The following is a 17440-nucleotide window of genomic DNA, read 5'->3' as shown; positions in this document are numbered from 1 at the left end:
GTGTGTGTGTGTGTGTGTGTGTGTGTGTGTGTGTGTGTGTGTGTGTGTGGCGTATTTTCCATTATATTCCTGCTTCCTTCAGACGATTTTATTCAGCACAGGAGAGTCTTTTTCGGGCTGGAGGGCTTAGACTTCGCCTTAACCAACCCCTTTACCCTTAGAGATACTTCTATGTCCCTTGAATCTAACTTCTCCACTTCCAAGGCCACATCTAACCACTCCACTTCCAAGGCCACATCTAACCACTCCACTTCCAAGGCCACATCTAACCTCTCCACTTCCAAGGCCACATCTAACCTCTCCACTTCCAAGGCCACATCTAACCTCTCCACTTCCAAGGCCATATCTAACCTCTCCACTTCCAAGGCCATATCTAACCTCTCCACTTCCAAGGCCATATCTAACCTCTCCACTTCCAAGGCCATACCTAACCTCTCCACTTCCAAGGCCATACCTAACCTCTCCACTTCCAAGGCCATACCTAACCTCTCCACTTCCAAGGCCATACCTAACCTCTCCACTTCCAAGGCCATACCTAACCTCTCCACTTCCAAGGCCATACCTAACCTCTCCACTTCCAAGGCCATATCTAACCTCTCCACTTCCAAGGCCATATCTAACCTCTCCACTTCCAAGGCTATATCTAACCTCTCCACTTCCAAGGCCAACCCTAACCTGTCCACTTCCAAGGCTATATCTAACCTCTCCACTTCCAAGGCCATATCTAACCTGTCCACTTCCAAGGCCATATCTAACCTCTCCACTTCCAAGGCCATATCTAACCTCTCCACTTCCAAGGCTATATCTAACCCTCCACTTCCAAGGCCATATCTAACCTGTCCACTTCCAAGGCCATATCTAACCTCTCCACTTCGAAAAGTCTCTTCTGAGGTAAATAAAACTGTCAAAAGGGAATTTTCTTGTAACAAAGTCTCTCCAAACGCATGTAGTACACACAGGTTTACAATCAAGGTGAGACTGGAGTTACCTACAGATATACCGTAATGTCACTCAAGGAAGAGAAACTGGTAAGTAGCCTAGGCCCGACCCACTATGCTCCTTGCAGGAAATGAAGGCTTGGATGATAGGTTATACTCTTATTACTCTCACTTGACCGAAATTACCATCCCTCCATCTTGAATGCTGAGTTGTAGCAATTGACTAACACTGAAATATATGGCTGGTCACGAAGAAGTGCAGTCGGGAGGACGTAGAGCAGTAACATTGTCATTTTTCTGCTTTTCAGCTGCAGGAAATAAGCTGGAAAAGGGCGAAAATCTTGGTCAAGTAGTATAGTAGACAATTTGCACTGTGTCCAGTCATCTCATAACAAAGTGATCTATATTTTAACTTTCTTTTTGTTTAACTTCCTTCTGAATATACGGTATAGCTCTGTACGTTTTCAGTCTTTAAATCCTTCTTACCGTATCCCTTCACCCGATTGTCATTTTCCTCCATCTACCCGTCCTCTCCTCACTCAGGGTCTAATTTAAGGTGGCATAGTAGGCTTCGTTGCACTTGTTCCATAGCGACTTATTCTTTATCACCTTAACATTATCTTTTTATAACACTGCCATAATATCGACAAGGTTTGCATCGAACTCGTACAAGAGGAAACTGAAATGTACTGTAGAAAATAAATCACTTAGGAATATGTGCTACGGAATTTCTAAAGCCACACAGACCACGGACCACGACCCTCACGCTCATCCACCTGCAAGGTCTCCACCCAGTCCTGGTCCCCTCCACCCACTGTTCAAACTCTGCTCTGATCTGTCGTCCACACTGAACACGGGTACGCTGTCTCTCCCTGTCTTTTCCTTCCTTTTATATTGTCATCCTTCCTCCTTCCTTCATTATGCTCTATCTCTCCCTCTGTCCTATCTTTCCTTCCCTCTCCCTCTTCTGTCTTTCCAACATTTCTTTCCCCCACTCCCTTCCTCTCCCTCTCCCTTCATTCTCTGTCCTTCTTATGCTTCCTATGTCTCTCGCTGGAGTACCTAAAATCACTTGATCACCAGGCGTCCAAAAATTGTACAAGGGCAACCGTCCGAGGCCAACGCGCTACATTAGTACACAACAAAGGCACACACTCTCGATCACCCTGCGCGTATCGGAGAAGTGTGCCATGAAAGGGGAAGTACTTTGCGACAGTGGTCATGCACAAGATGAGAAACAGCATGTGTCAGAATTGAAAGAGGCTATTATTTATTAGACCTTGGCTAAAAGTTACTGTACACAGCATTTATGACTATACGGTATATATCTTTGTTTATTTCCATACCTATCTACCTGTATGCTGTGTGTGTGTGTGTGTGTGTGTGTGTGTGTGTGTGTGTGTGTGTGTGTGTGTGTGTGTGTGTGTGTGTGTGTGTGTGTGTGTGTGTGTGTGTGTGTGTGTGTGTGTGTGTGTGCGTGCGCGTGCGCGCGCGGGGGCAATTTTTGCAGGATTCAATAGGCTAAGCAGTTTGTTCTGACTTCAGGACAACGAGACTTGTAAATCCACTTTTCTCTGAAGTTCATTGTTGGGCTGGGTCCATAAATTAGAAAGTTACTATGATTCTTCTACCTTCTCCTGTCCTCCATCATTTAAACCTCGACTTCCCTCTGCTCCTCTTATCCTTAACATCAGCTGGTGCGCATCAACCCCGCCCCGCCCAACCACACCCAACCCCACCCCGACCATCTCCGCCCATCCTAGCCCCGCCCTTCCCCTCCTACTCGATCCCCTCCCTCTCCGCCCAACCACACTACCACAATCCACCCAAGGCCACAGCCACAACCCGGCCTACTCTGACTCTCCGCAGATTGGTCTGAGAGTCATAATTTATTCATTATACATTTACATCCAGATATCCATTGCGATTTACAGGAGACTGTATCGTGGAAATGCCAAGGGGGATGGGATACACCTGCATGATATGGATTTGATGTGTGTGTGTGTGTGTGTGTGTGTGTATTCTCACGCGCACAAGGGTTCCAGAGCGTGTGTGTGGGATTTACTGGAAGGAGTGAAGATGGGAGGACAGAAGGTAGGCAGATAAAAGAAAAAAAAAAAAAGACAACGAAAAAGAAAAATATAAAAAGGTGTTTAGAGTGTTGGGAAAGAAGAGATGGGTGATAGTGGCAGTAACGCTTGGAGGCACTGTACACTCGGCCAGACAAGATGAACTCTGGGACTGGGTATCTGGCAGTAGATTGTGATACGGGAATAGAACAAAACTGCAACAGAACGCGACGATTTAAGCTCTGAAACTTTGTGGCAAGAGGGCACGTGTGGAGGTCTGGAGGGAGCCAGGATCCACTCACACCAGGTCAGTCAGTCAGGAGACTAAAATAAGCCCAGTCTGCGCAGTGACGTCACGCGAGTCCTCCATAGCCACTCGCTCCACTCACTCACTGTGTCCAATGTTCTTGCCTTGATGTATCTATCAATTTCATTTTATATCCCTGTGAAAGTCAATTCTTCTGGCGTGATACTTCTTCCATTCACTTTTAATTTAATAACTTTACTCATACTAAGTCATATGGAAAACACAGGTCTATTGCAAAAGAAGGGTTAAAGCAGTACATTAGTTTTCCTTAAAGGTGAGCTATACCTCACTTTACTAATAAAAAAAGAAACACAGTACATAATGTACAAACGCTACTGTGTTTCACCATCTCGTACATTCCTAAGACAGACTGGCAAGATACAATTACTGTACTTCCTTCTGAAAACTGCTGAGGGATTTTGGTTCAGAGTTACTGACTCTCACAGCTGACATCAAACTAACCTTTCTATGCAGTATGCCTCCCTGTATATCATAATACATTCCAACTGCACAGCACTCTTGCTGATCATCATACATACGAAAATTTATTATACAGAACCACTGATCAATAAGAGATATGAATTATGCTGTGGCATCCCAGTTTTTGCTTTGCAACAGTCTCATCTTGCCTAAATATTAATGTACACTTGCACAGCTCTTTGACAGCAGTTGTGTTGCATACTAAACTCGCTGCCTCTGTTGTCCTGACACATTACAATGCATATCAGTAATTTTACAGACTAATCCATACTGTTTTTGTCTGCTGACATTTCACAATATAATGTATTCATCATACTGAACTAGTAAGCGCCTACAAGAGTGTAACTAGGCTTCAGTCTCTCTGTCTCTCTCTGTCTGTCTGTCTGTCTGTCTCTCTCTCTCTCTCTCAACTAGACTTCTGTCTGTCTGTCTGTCTGTCTGTCTCTCTCTCTCTCTCTCTCTCTCTCTCTCTCTCTCTCTCTCTCAACTAGACTTCTGTCTGTCTGTCTGTCTGTCTGTCTCTCTCTCTCTCTCTCTCTCTCTCTCCCTCTCTCTCTCTCTCTCACACACACACACACACAGACACACAGACAACCACTGCCTGGCTGGCTGACCCGGTGTGGGTGGATCCTGGCCTGGAGGGGGCAACAGGTGAACTGGTCCTCAGTGTTGCTCGGGCGGCTGGCCAAAGAGGGTGTGTACCGCTCTGTCTCTTGCGTCGGAGTTCACGTGCCACAGTTCCCCATCTCCTCTACAGCAAAAACCACCTGACCAAACCTCACACCTGCTATTAGAATACCTGTGTGGGGTTGAGGTACATGCAGGAAGTGAGGTTTTTCCGAGGAGCTGTCGTTGGAAGAAGCAGAAGAGAATCTTCCTAATTTGGGAACATATTTCCATCGGAGGAGGAAGTGGCAGGGGATAAGGGTTAACCTGCCAGCAGCATTCGGGACACCAGGATTCCTCATCTTACCCTACCACTCTCATCTAATTCCTCGCCTATTAGGGGTGAGGCACCAGCATGCGACTCCTTGGCTCTTCTCATGCCCAGTTTCCATGTGTATGAATGACACGAGCATGCATAGGCAAATATTTTCCTGTGAGACTCTTTCCCAGCTCCCTATAATAATAAAGTAAGAAATTATCCAAGGGTAACAGTCCCAAATGTCTTGGACATTGCAATAAAATATTATCTAAGAAATTAAAACTGGTGACTTCGACGGTGCAATAAGTATTGATCTAGGCAACAAACTCCAGTCACTCCCGAAAACTGGAGATGTGATTAGTGGAATGGTGTGGTGATTTCAATATTGGTGTATGGAATGACCCTGCATGATGGTGCGGTGCGAGAGCGTAGACGAAGGTGCGACGCGGGAGGGGGAGAAATATAGGTTGCGGCCTCGCAGCATGGTGAAGAGGCTGCAGCAGGAGGTGGCCAAGACTCCAGGGGGAGCTATGGCCAAATCGCGATCAGTGCCGCTGTCAAAATACCGCAGAAAGACAGCCAATGCCAGGGAGCGACACCGCTTGATGGAGATCAACAAGGCCTTCGATACTCTGCGACAGGTGCTTCCCAAGGCTGTGGAGGTGGAGGCAGCCAGCACCCCGTCCATCATGACCAAGATCACAACACTGCGCCTGGCCGTGGACTATATCAGGGCTCTCAGTGAGGTTCTCGATGCTGACCCTCACCCTACCTCACAAAACCTGTCTCACCCAGCTTCACCTTTCCTGCCTCAGCCTGCCTCACCCTGCCTCCCGTCCCTAGACTCCCCCGCTGACCTGAACGACCTGCTCTCCAACACCCCCACTTTTTTGGACGACCCCTTGGATGTGTTCTATGACCTTCCCCCCTTACCTCTCCAAGACCCACTCCACTTGTTGCTGGAGGTGGAAGGAAAGGGCATGTTGCTCCTCATCTGAACATCCACATCCCACCACACCTCCCACACAGCATACTGCACTCAACCATGCTGTCAAGCACACTCCACCACATCCCACCACACCTTCAACACACTAAAGCACACTCAACTGAACCTCCACCACACCACCACCAAACCCTCTCAGCTGCAACACACTCCACCGCAGCTCCATTTCACCTCTGAGAATGCCTCGCAATGACATCATTGGAAAAAGTTGATTGTGTTTAAGATATGTGCAGAGTCTATACCTTAACTAGCCATTATCATCAACAGAGCCTGACTTGAAGATATATCAAATGCATAATTATATCGTACTGTACTCCATCAATACGGACATGTGTGTCATCTGTCTACAGCAACATTGCCTGTCCGTTCGCCATGCCAAATACTATGTATAATAATTCTCACCCCCCTAACCTATGCTACTAGGAACAGGATAATGATGATGATGACGACAATGATTCCTAGTGATGGAAATGGAACTTTAAAGACCTTTATCGTCTGTGAGCACTTCAACTGTTAAGTGTGCCATGTATTTGTTACTGTTGAACACTGAGTGACGTTAATGATATGTGAAAACCAAGTCGCATGTGGAGCATGTGATTTTCATGAATAAAATGTAAGTCATCAGAAATGATAATGAAAACAATTCTGCATATGCCATATATTTCGTAATATTAGGCTGTTAGTAACAAGAAATGGACACTGATAACTATATTAAATGTGAAAATATTTATTCTGATTGTTGGTCATCAATATTATGAACAAAAACAACCGGCCTTCCGCTTACCAAATATTGAAGCCTCATGACGGCCAGTAATAACAATAACAGAAAATAAAAAATCTGTTACGTGTGAATAGAGTAAACCTGTACGATATCAATATTAGCTACAAAAATAAACGTGCTTATGCAGTTTATTTTATCTTTGTGATTGTACGAATCCCAGTACGAGGTAGTACGGTCGGGGAGGAGAGTTTGCTTAATATTTCACTTCAATTTCTCACCTCTTCTGGTTAATATTCCTGAAGTGAGAAAATTTAGTATTCCAGAGGTGAGAGAAGCTTGGTATGTCTCTGCCTATAGAGGACTCTCACAGTTATGATGCATGGAAGAGGAAAGTGACTGACATGCTGCAAGTGTGAAGGTGATTCGGTGCAATAATAGGCGAACTTCTGACCCCGATAGTACAATGGAAAGCAGACAAAAGCAGACCTACTTGATCCATCTGAGACTGAGTTGTGAGTAGCAGGATAAGGAGTTGGTGTCTATATCATATGTGAGAAAAGATATTCACCCGTTCATTACGACAACGTACTTTCATCTCTGCTATCTCCAAATAATTATATTCAGTTTAGGTCAGACTCTGCAAACCAAATAGGTTAGATATGACCTTCAGTAAGTTTTTCTGTACGTTCTTTCCTAAGCTGAATATAAATCGTGTGGATGAGGCAAGATTGTAATAATAATGTCACTCTCGGGTTGAAGGTGTTAAAACAAAAAGAGACCAGAAACATACCTCATGAATTCTGTTTGGATTTTCCAGGGTGTAACATATCTACGTTATCTGCTTGTGAGAAAAGGTTGGCGAACACAATCAAATGTACTGAACCGGGATTGTGTGTTGGTTAGGTTATGACTATATTGTCTACTGCCAGAAAAAGTGACAGTATACGGAAAGAAAAACAGAGACAGTCCTACTGATCCTTATGAGGCTGTGTACTATAGGGTAGGGTCAAACTATGTACTTATTTTTTATATCAGTAAAGGGAAAGCAAAACATAAGGTTTCTTCCTCCCCTGCCCGTCAGTCGCCAAATGCAGTCAAGAGAAAGTGAGGAAAATGTGTAAACAATGACTTCAATGAAAATTTTCTGTGGGAGAAGGTATATAACATTCACCAGAAAAAAAAAAAAAAAATGAAAATTACAGACCTTATGAATTACTGGACCATATTTTTTCGTATTATGTCCAACATTTTGATGGATGTGAAGCAAAATGAAGAAAAACTATTATATACGGAATTAAATATTCTTAAAGAAGTAGTAATATTCATTAGGGAAAAATGGGAAATTGTGACCTTGTAAGTATATGTACCGAAATTTCGTTTGCAGTTTGGACAATAATTATATCCTTGAGAGGAAAGGGATAAAAAAAAGTACACTCAGGGAAATTTACAGAGAAAGAAGTTGGAAGAAAAGAAAAAAAAAAAAAACTTGTTAGGTTTGCCCAAGTGATTACCCGGACACTCAATCCCTTCAGCACGAGGACGTCATTTTTCTGTGGCTGCGACAGGTCGATTGTTTTCAGTATGGGAGATGGGTCTGTTGGTGATGGGGTTAATGATGGTCTGGTGGCAGCAAGAACAGAGTAAGAAAGTGGCTGAACTGAAAGGGTTAAGCTTCTGAGTGCAAATAACATGAGCGGATGGTTTAACCTTCACGCCTGGTGGTCTGGTGGGTTAAGGCGCTCCAACTGAATGTCCATATTCTTAAACCTGAACAAAATCGTCAGGAGGTACTGCACATTAGCAGATTAAAATAAATATGACGTCCTAGAGCTGAATGTGTTAAGATTACTCATACTTTCATAACATTTTTTATATTAGTTATAGTTAGAAAAGTGGAGGAAAAAACTGCAATGCAAAGCTCAACACAAACCGAAAAAAAAAAAAAAAAAAACTTGCGAATGGCTGGATTCAAGTTTGCTCGTAATTCAGGCAATATTCTGAAGGTAATACAAAAGAAAAGAGAAATGAAACAAAGAAAAAATGTATTAAAATGACGTGGATTTTTTTTTTTTTTTTTTTTTTTTTTTTTTTTTAGGGGGAGGGAAGAAGCCGGAACACTAGGAAAAAATAAATAGAAAGTATTCTTGCGAGTATATCGACTTAGTAACATAGGCAATATTTTAATGCTAGTCTCGGTGCCATGTTGCCGTGTTTAAGGCTATGACGTCACCATGTTCTCCATATGTATATTACACAACTGATTAGACATTGCTGATACAATAAGTGATCTGTCGCTTCTTATGTCTGTCCAGCTTTCTTTCTACCTATCACTTGTTACAGTTTGTATATCTCTTACCTGTAAGAGATCATTATCAAAATCTCCGTGCATCACAACTCTCACTTTTTACACGACCACATCACATACTACAACTACAACTACTACTACTACTACTGCTACTACTACAACACACACACACACTCTCTCTCTCTCTCTCTCTCTCTCTCACCTGAGTCTAATCTTCCATGCTCTCCTTTCAGGTGCCAGTTTGTCCCGGTTTCTTGGAGCTGAGCCAGAAGTCTGTCTCTCACACTCTCTCTCTCTCTCGTCTCGTCTCGTCTCGTCTAGTCGCCTCACCCACGCCTCCTGTCAAGCCAAGACAAGACGATTCAGCTGCACGACCTCCTACGACCTTACATCCTACTACGACCAGTTATAAGTCATCCCAAGCCACCACGACAAGCTGCATCCATCGGCAAATTAGCTGCGTTTTCTTCCATTATATTCTCCAGTCAAGGCAGCTGCATCTACCTCCTTCCACGACAACACGACTCAGCTGCACGACTTCTACGACACCCTTAAGCAACGAAAACGACCAGCTGTCTCCATCAACGACCACACCTGTCTCACACGACTACTCAAGCTACCACGACCAGCTGCACCTACCTCCTCGTACGACAGGACGACAACAACGACTCAACTGCATCCCACGTCGACCCAGCTGTACCCAAGACGAAAGCCCCCGTCATCACGACCACCAGTACCCACGACCCCTTCATACTACGACCACAACGACTTGGCTTCACCTCACACCGCACTTCATACTGTCACGACCAGCTACCTACCTCTTCACTTAACTCAGCTGCATCTTACACGACCCCTAAGTCACCACGACCACTTCAGGAACGACTACTAGACTGAAAAGAATAATATAACCACTTTGAAGCTTTAACCAATATATTCCGATCTCAATTTTTTATATATAGGTAAGACTGTGCTATCAAACTCGTGGGCACTATCAGATAAGAAATATGCGCCTTTGATCTCTCGCTTCACATCATCTGATAACGAAGAACTTGATCCAGTGAGCAATAAGTCTTTAATGCTCCACTTGATTTGATAACTAAGTGCATTATCAAGTGGACTGTGATAAGTGGGTCTGGTCCAGCTCAAATCCTCTATAATAAAGTGTACGTTTAATGATCCACTTAATTTGATAACTAAGTGCCATATCAAGTGAACCAAGAGTTGTCAGTTTCTCTACACATACCCTGAAAACAAAAGCAATAATAGTCTAAAATTCCACTTATTTTGATGGCTAAATGAGGTATATTGGACAAGGAAACGTGGGTCTAATCTTGGTCTACACATACTGCATTCTGATAACTAAGAGATATATTCAGAAAGCGATAAATGAGGAGATAACGAAGTGCTTTATCAATCGAACTCCAGATCCGGTTAATATCCCAGTTTACCTGAAGAGTGAGTGCTTTATCGAGTGAAGAACGAGTGACAAATGAATGATAAGTGAGTGATAAATGAGTTGTCCAACTCGCTTTGATAACTGAATTCTTTATCTTTTGAGCTATAAATGACTAGATTAAAGAATTATAAACGTGCTTAATATTCGACTTCGTTTTTATTATTAACTGCTTTATCAGGTGAACAAGGAAACAGGCTCCGCTTCCACCACTACCCCTACTCTCTCTCTCTCTCTCTCTCTCTCTCTCAAGGTCTTGTGGTGCGTCGTTGTTGTGCTGCGGGTCGTTAAAGAGGGAGACCATTTCAACAGATCCCACGGGCAGGTTCAGGCACGACCACTGGCCCCTACCCTCCTCCTTCCCCCTTCCTCAGTCCTCCTACTACCCTCCTCTCCCCTTCAACCCCCCCTACCCTCCTCCCACCCCCCTTCTCTCCCTCAGTCTCCCTTCCCCCTTCCTCCACCTCCACCCCGACCACCACACTCCGTATCTATGACGGAAGGGATGCTACCAGTCCCCGTCCAACAGAATCGAATACCTTTAGAGAGAAGAGGAAATAGCTGGAAAACATATCAGCTTTAAGGAAGACAAGATCACTGGAATAAACACAGCTTTAAGGACAATGCATGGCTGAAAAATATCTATAACTTTAAAGACAAAATCGCCTTAATTACTGCAACAAGTTCACGTCCAGCAAGAATTAAAGAACTCTGAACAAAACTAATGGGAAAATTATATAGCTTTAAAGAGAAGAGTATCGAACTAGAAACAGCTACTTAACTACCCGCCCCAAGAACTGTAATTTGCAACCACTCTACGCTTCAGTGATTTAGCTCTGAAGGCAAGAGAATCAAACTGAAAATTACAGTCACTCTACCCTTCACAGAATCAAATAGCTTTAAAGACAACAGAATCAAGTTGCCTATATCTATCAAATCAAGTTCCTCAGAATTTATCAGCTTTAAAAACAAGTGTAACAAGCTGAGAATCGCTACTGCGTAAAATATCATATTCAAGTGGAGTAGAATCGAGACTGAAAAAGTGAAAGAAAAGAGAAAGGGAATCACAGTTTTCATAAGGACAGTAGAATCCAGCCAGCAGTTACTGACAGGCCAGATAAATCCAAAAGTTTATCAGTGTAAAAGAGATTTGGATTCCGTAACAAGAGGATAAGTGACAGCAAGAGACAAATACGAGTGGAAAAGTGTGGTCACCATTACAAAAAACCGAAACAGGCTAAAATATACAAGTGAGATATACGATAGAGCTAAGATAAAAATAGCTCTAAAATAAAGAATAACTGAGACAGAAGTGGCAAATAAGTAACACTCAAAGGGGAAATAAGAACTAAGATGCGTGCTGGCTACATCACGAAACAGCGTAAGATCCATACGAATGTAAAAGCGCGCCTGTGTACTGTTGTTGGTGGAGGTGGTAAGGATCCGTGTGACTGTGTGAGGGAGTGTCATCAGCGCGTGGAGTGGCAGTACCCTCACAGCGGGGCTCCTGGGTGGTGTAGCCTTGGCCCCACCCGACTAATGCTCCACCTCCATACCTCTCCCACGTCCCCCCATTGCGCGCAGACCAGCCTCACAGGACCAAGTCTTCCTAAACATTCTTGGGCATGAATTGTGCTTGGGACTCTCTCTTCGTGCCATTAATCTAAGTCACACTAGCAGACAATTACGTGCCATCTCATACAGCTACTAGACATTTACGTGCCTTCTCATATCATACAGCTGCTAAACATTTACGTGCCTTCTCATACAGCTGCTAAACATTTTCGTGCCTTCCCTTGTTATACGGCTACTGGACATTAACGTGCTTTTATCCTAAGTCATATAGGTATTAGGCACATCACAAGCAAACTAGACTGAGTGCTAATGTAAAAGACAGACTAAAAAAAATCCACTGATAACACTTACTATAGATTTCCTGTTCGTCCCTTCACGTTGAGTCATACAGCAATTGAACCTTTAACAAACAAGCTCTAGTGAATAACAGTGAAAAATACAAGCCTTATAGAAATCGTATACCCGTGTAACTGAAAGGAAAGGAGAGAACCTGCAACCACATCCCATGCCCTTCAACTCCCCAATTCGTCTGTAGCACAAGACACCTAAGAGGACATAACAAATCTTGCAACTCCATCACCACTCACAGCACCACCCACGTCCCCCTCCATCAAAGGGCTAGTTTACCTGCTCTGAAACATCCCATAACTTCATGCCATAACCCCTGCACCTGGTGATCTATATCTTACCACGAACAGACGGTATTAAAAGGCTCTCTACAAACTCTCCATCTCAACTTCACCTCTTTCTCTCTTGCTCTCTCTCTCTCTCTCTCTCTCTCTCATATACACACGACCCACCACAGGCTTTGTCGTGGCCTAGCGGGGTGGCTCCTTTATCCCAACTGAGTCGCTACCCAGCCACTGATAAGCCCCGATAAGTCCTTCATCCTACCCCGCTCACCCCTGTTACCACCAACCTCGTACATCCTGCGAAAAAGAACACCCCGTGGGAGAAGCAGGGTTGACGAGGAAGGAACGTGAAGATTGTGATCAGTGGGGCTCCATTAATCAGATTTCACGGGGATAGGGAGGCTGAGAAAGAGGCTTTGGTAAATGACATCAGTGTGGTGGGACACGTAGATATACGGCTTTGACATATTATGGTAACAAGCTTTATGGAACTACCTTTTAAGACTGATTACTTAAGGTTATGTTTATGTGCTGTGCTAGACTGTACTTTTTAGGGTAATTTCATGTACTGTGCAATGGTTATACTGGTGTACTGTAACTTCAAGTGGCTTTAAGAACACTCATTTATTACGTACTTTAAGTTATACTGGTGTACTGTACTAGAGTTTATGTAGTGCACTTAGAAGCAGCTATAAGAGTGCCGTTTATAGATGTACTGTGCTTAGATTGTCCTAATGTCATGTACTATTAAGTCCATAAGTATATCCATTCATTACAGGCCAAAGGAGGTACATGTTACGGGGAGGCTTGTAATCGCTCCATCTCCAGGGGTTAACGAGAGGGAATAAATGCATGCCTAAAGAGCGTCATTACAAGATATTTCACGAGGGGTATCTCAAGTGTAAGGGGGTCTTGTTACAGGCTGGCCGGGCCCATAACACGGGTATTAGCGTAATTGCTCCCACATGCTAAACACCCACGTCTCAGAGGCCCTAACAGAAGCCTAAGGAGTTGAACACGGACACCCGGGAACACTACACCCAGCCACCCACTACACCCAGCCACCCTGTACACCCAGCCACCCAGCATTCCCAGCCACCTAGTAGGCCCACACATACACACACCACCTGTTTCCCCCTCTTCACCCCAAACATAAACCCATCTACTTTTAACTTCCAACACCCTTAACCTAACCTAACTTAACAACACTGAGTCACCTAGTAAGGCCACACACCAACTCTTGACCACTGATATAATTCCATCTACAATAGAAATCATATACACAACTGTGAGTTAAAATTATCTCCAATACTCTTAACCGAACCTAATCCAACCTTAACTAATCTAACTTAACCTCACAACACGACAGAGTCACCTCATAAACACACACCCACACAACCCCCCCCCCTCTCTCTCTCTCTTTTAACCACAGAGATAAAGTCACCCTCAACAGAAATCCTCGACTCCATTGTGAAATAAAACCATTTCCAGCACAAGAACATAACATCACTTCCTTTAGAACCTCACACACAACTTTCAACACAGAACCACCCCCAACATAAACCCAAGAATCCACTTTAACAAAAACCATTCCAACACAAATTCTTTACTTAAATCCACTTCCACAAGCAATCCAAGAATCAATATAAAAGTCATACTGTCACACATTAATCCTTTACAAACTTAGAAAAACAGGAATAGCAACCCGAAAGTTCATTTTTTTTCACTAATCCATATATTTGTTTAAAGGAAGTAGCAACATACACACAATCTCTAGCCATTAATTTTCAAAACAGGTCCAATGTCAGAGAAACTTTTATATATCCACTTTTGCCACAACTCTACTTTTAACAGAATTCCATAAATCATTTTAACTAGACATCTGACAAATATACACACACCTCCAGCCACAAAAACAAGTCCACAGTCTACAGTTTTATCTACAAGTCCACTTTAAATACAAATCTATAAAAGTTTACACCGCACAAAACCCACACATACATACACATCGAGGCCCCAGACTGTTAAGGTAATTTCACTGTATATTTCTTGCCTCCGTGTGTGTCGGAAAATTATTTTGTGTAAGGCGAGGGTTAAGCACCAACTGAAATTCAATGTGCTTTCATAAATTATCTCAAAATGGACACTCCTGGAGCCTCTATGTAAATCACTCTTGTCACATACATTGGCGTGACTTATGGACTCTTTAAGCATAAGTGTCGTCCACGAAAAAAGCGTGAAAAATATTGTAACAGCGTAAAGAAATGCAGAGAAAAGTATGAAAAAAGAAAAATAATGTTCTTAAGTGTGATGATCTGAGAACAACCTGGTAAACTTACACTCTACAAAAATATTAATAAATAAACACGTGAGGAACATATATCTTGGCGGCGATTTGTCAGTGCTCAGGGCCGAAAGTCTGTTCCCGAGGGGTAGAAGAGGAGGAACAGAAAGTGAAAAAGGAAGAGAAGGAAGAGGAGGAAGAGAAAGTAAAAAAGGAAGAGAAGGAAGTGGAGGAAGAGAAACTGAAAAAGGAAGAGAAGGAAGAGGTGAGAGGGATGGTCGAGCCGATAGCTTAGACAAACAACCGAAAGTAAACATTACATCGTCGAGAGCCCACGCTGCTCCCTCTTCCTCCTCTCACTCTCACTCTCTGTGTTTTCGTGTGTAACCACCTGGAAGGCACCAGATCACACCCGGGAAGTGTTTTTTTTTTTTTTTACTTACATTTGATTAGAGAGATCAAGAAACAAATAGTGTTGGCCACAGGTTGCCTGATTACAGTATGATGCTATACTGTGTTATTCTGAACTGGAAAAATTCACATGGAATTGAATATGGATGCTAAGACTGGGGGCAAGTACGCCTTGAGGACTAAATCGATCATAAAGAGAATAGAGTCGGAAAAAAACAGAGCCAAAGCGCGTTGTAGAGAGCCCAAGGAGAAACAGAAGCCTCCTCCATTGAGCAAATACCGGCGCAAGACAGCCAACGCCCGAGAGAGAAACAGAATGAAGGAGATTAACGACGCTTTCATCATGCTACAGAGAGCCATTCCGGACCTCTCTGGGGCTGACGCAGAGAAACTGACGAAGATCACGGTGCTGAGGCTGGCTGTTAATTATATAAATGCTCTCGCCGGAGTACTGAACGATGACTGCAGCTTTGGAGCCATGGATATAGAGGACGTGAGGGAACTTTGGTGCCTGGAGAATGCGCACATAGCCAAACCAGAACACTGTGCCGGGCATGTCATAAGAACTAACAAAGAGCAGGGCAGTAGTGCAAATAAAAGCAATAAGTGTAGTGTAAATATCAAGGCATCTAACAAGGTCGTTAAGCAGACAAAGTGTCCGTCTACCTCCGTCACAAAAGCGAATTATATGAAAAATAAAAACAAAGTAGCTGGGAAGCTGGTGACGACAACCAAACGACCCAGCAAGTCCAAAAGCAAGAGGAAAGTGTGCAGGACGGCAAGCATAGCCACAAGTAATGGGGCGTACATCACCCTCAAAAACGTGGCCCTACAGACTCCACCACACAGACTTGGCAGACATGCAGACAACAAACCGCTGATGATGTCCATGACGGTGAAGCGGCCACGGATGGAGAGCAGCTACCTGGGGCCCCGGCAGGCCAAGCTACCCCGCCTGGAGCCCAATTCTCTGCCCTTAAACACAGACCCACAGCCCCACCAGCCCCTCCTGGCCCTCACCCCATGTGGCCCACCTTCCGTCTCAAGTCACAGTATACTCGAGCCCCTGATGGGCGCCACACCCTTCACGCCACGTCAGATACAAACCACACCCTGCACATTCCTCCCTCAAAGCACTCCCACTGACGTGCTTCACACTACAAGCATCCTACAGGACCTGGACATCCCCCTGGTGAGGACTGACGAGTTGTTGGAGTTCCCAAGAAGTATTCGACATTTTAGTGATTCCTCGTGCTGCGACTCTGCCTTCCTGAGCGAGGGGTTGGCGCCCCCCAGTCCCCTCTCCGGCTCCACCTCCACAATACCCACTTCAGTTCATGTAGGTGACAGTTCTCCGGTCTTTTCAATGGCCTCCAGTGACTTTTCTGTGTGTGGGTCGGTGTCAGATTGTGACAGCGTTCTAACGACGGCCGTGGAACTAGAAAGCCTGCTAGGGGATAAGCCTTTCAAGGAGGAACTCGAACATCTTGCCTCTGCCTTTGCTGAAGAGGATGACACACTCACCTTCTTCCTTGGACATTCCACTGCAAACTTCATTTACACGGATACTGATGACTGCTAGCACTTCATATATATATGCAGTAACTGACGACAGCAGCAATCTAAGATAACATGAGACCATGAACGTGCCATATAGTGTATAAGGTAATACCAACGTGCCATAATGAAGAAAAAATAAATATAAGTTAAGAAATACGTGCTTGGCGGCCTTTTGAGTCCACAAGGTAACAAGCCTTCACGGGAAGTGTATTGTGTGTACTACTATGCATGAAAGAATAACGGGCATGATTCCATTGATATAATAGACGCGTTTGTGAGGTTTATGATGCAGGTCTGTTGATGATGATGATGATGATGGTATGAAAGGATTACATCTGCATCGTCCTGGTCTATGGCTTGTTTATATGAATGAATGTATGACAGAAAACGGGCATAACACGATTTTCATACGCGTTTGTATCGCCTACTGTATAGGACCTACCAGTATGTGTAAGTATTGAGTGTTGGAGTGTAGGACCTACCAGTATGTGTAAGTACTGAGTGTTGGAGTGAAGATGGTGATGATTACGGAGATGGAAAATGATTTATACAATTTACAGAGTGTATATGCGTGTGGCTGACAGTAAATGACATGGATAGGTTTATATCTGGTGTATTCTGACATGGCTAGACATACATGTGTTGAATTTTGACATGGCTAAACATACATGTGTTGAATTTTGACATGGATAGACATACATGTTTTGTGTTTCCAGTGGAGTCTCTGTGAAGGTTGAAGAAGCGAAAATTATGGAAAGCTACACATGTACAAAATTA

General features: G+C 43.8%; 2 protein-coding genes across 2 annotated transcripts; both read left to right on the top strand.

Annotated features, from left to right (window-relative positions):
- Positions 1–5129: 5129 nt before the first annotated feature.
- LOC145412564 (uncharacterized) lies at positions 5130–5717 on the top strand. The gene has a single exon (XM_080282466.1). The coding sequence runs from the start codon at positions 5130–5132 to the stop codon at positions 5715–5717; it is 588 nt and encodes a 195-aa protein (XP_080138592.1).
- A 9516-nt stretch (positions 5718–15233) lies between these two features.
- Positions 15234–16685, top strand: LOC145412563 (uncharacterized). Its single transcript, XM_080282465.1, has one exon. It carries the CDS (start codon positions 15234–15236, stop codon positions 16683–16685), a length of 1452 nt encoding a protein of 483 aa, XP_080138591.1.
- Positions 16686–17440: the final 755 nt, after the last annotated feature.

Source organism: Coenobita brevimanus, chromosome 93 (assembly GCF_032717465.1).
Source record: "Coenobita brevimanus isolate Jiangsu-jjx chromosome 93, ASM3271746v2, whole genome shotgun sequence".
In the NCBI taxonomy this organism is placed as follows: domain Eukaryota; kingdom Metazoa; phylum Arthropoda; class Malacostraca; order Decapoda; family Coenobitidae; genus Coenobita; species Coenobita brevimanus.
The sequence above is the reverse complement of the archived record's forward strand: the minus strand, read 5'-3'. Positions and strand labels throughout refer to the sequence as shown.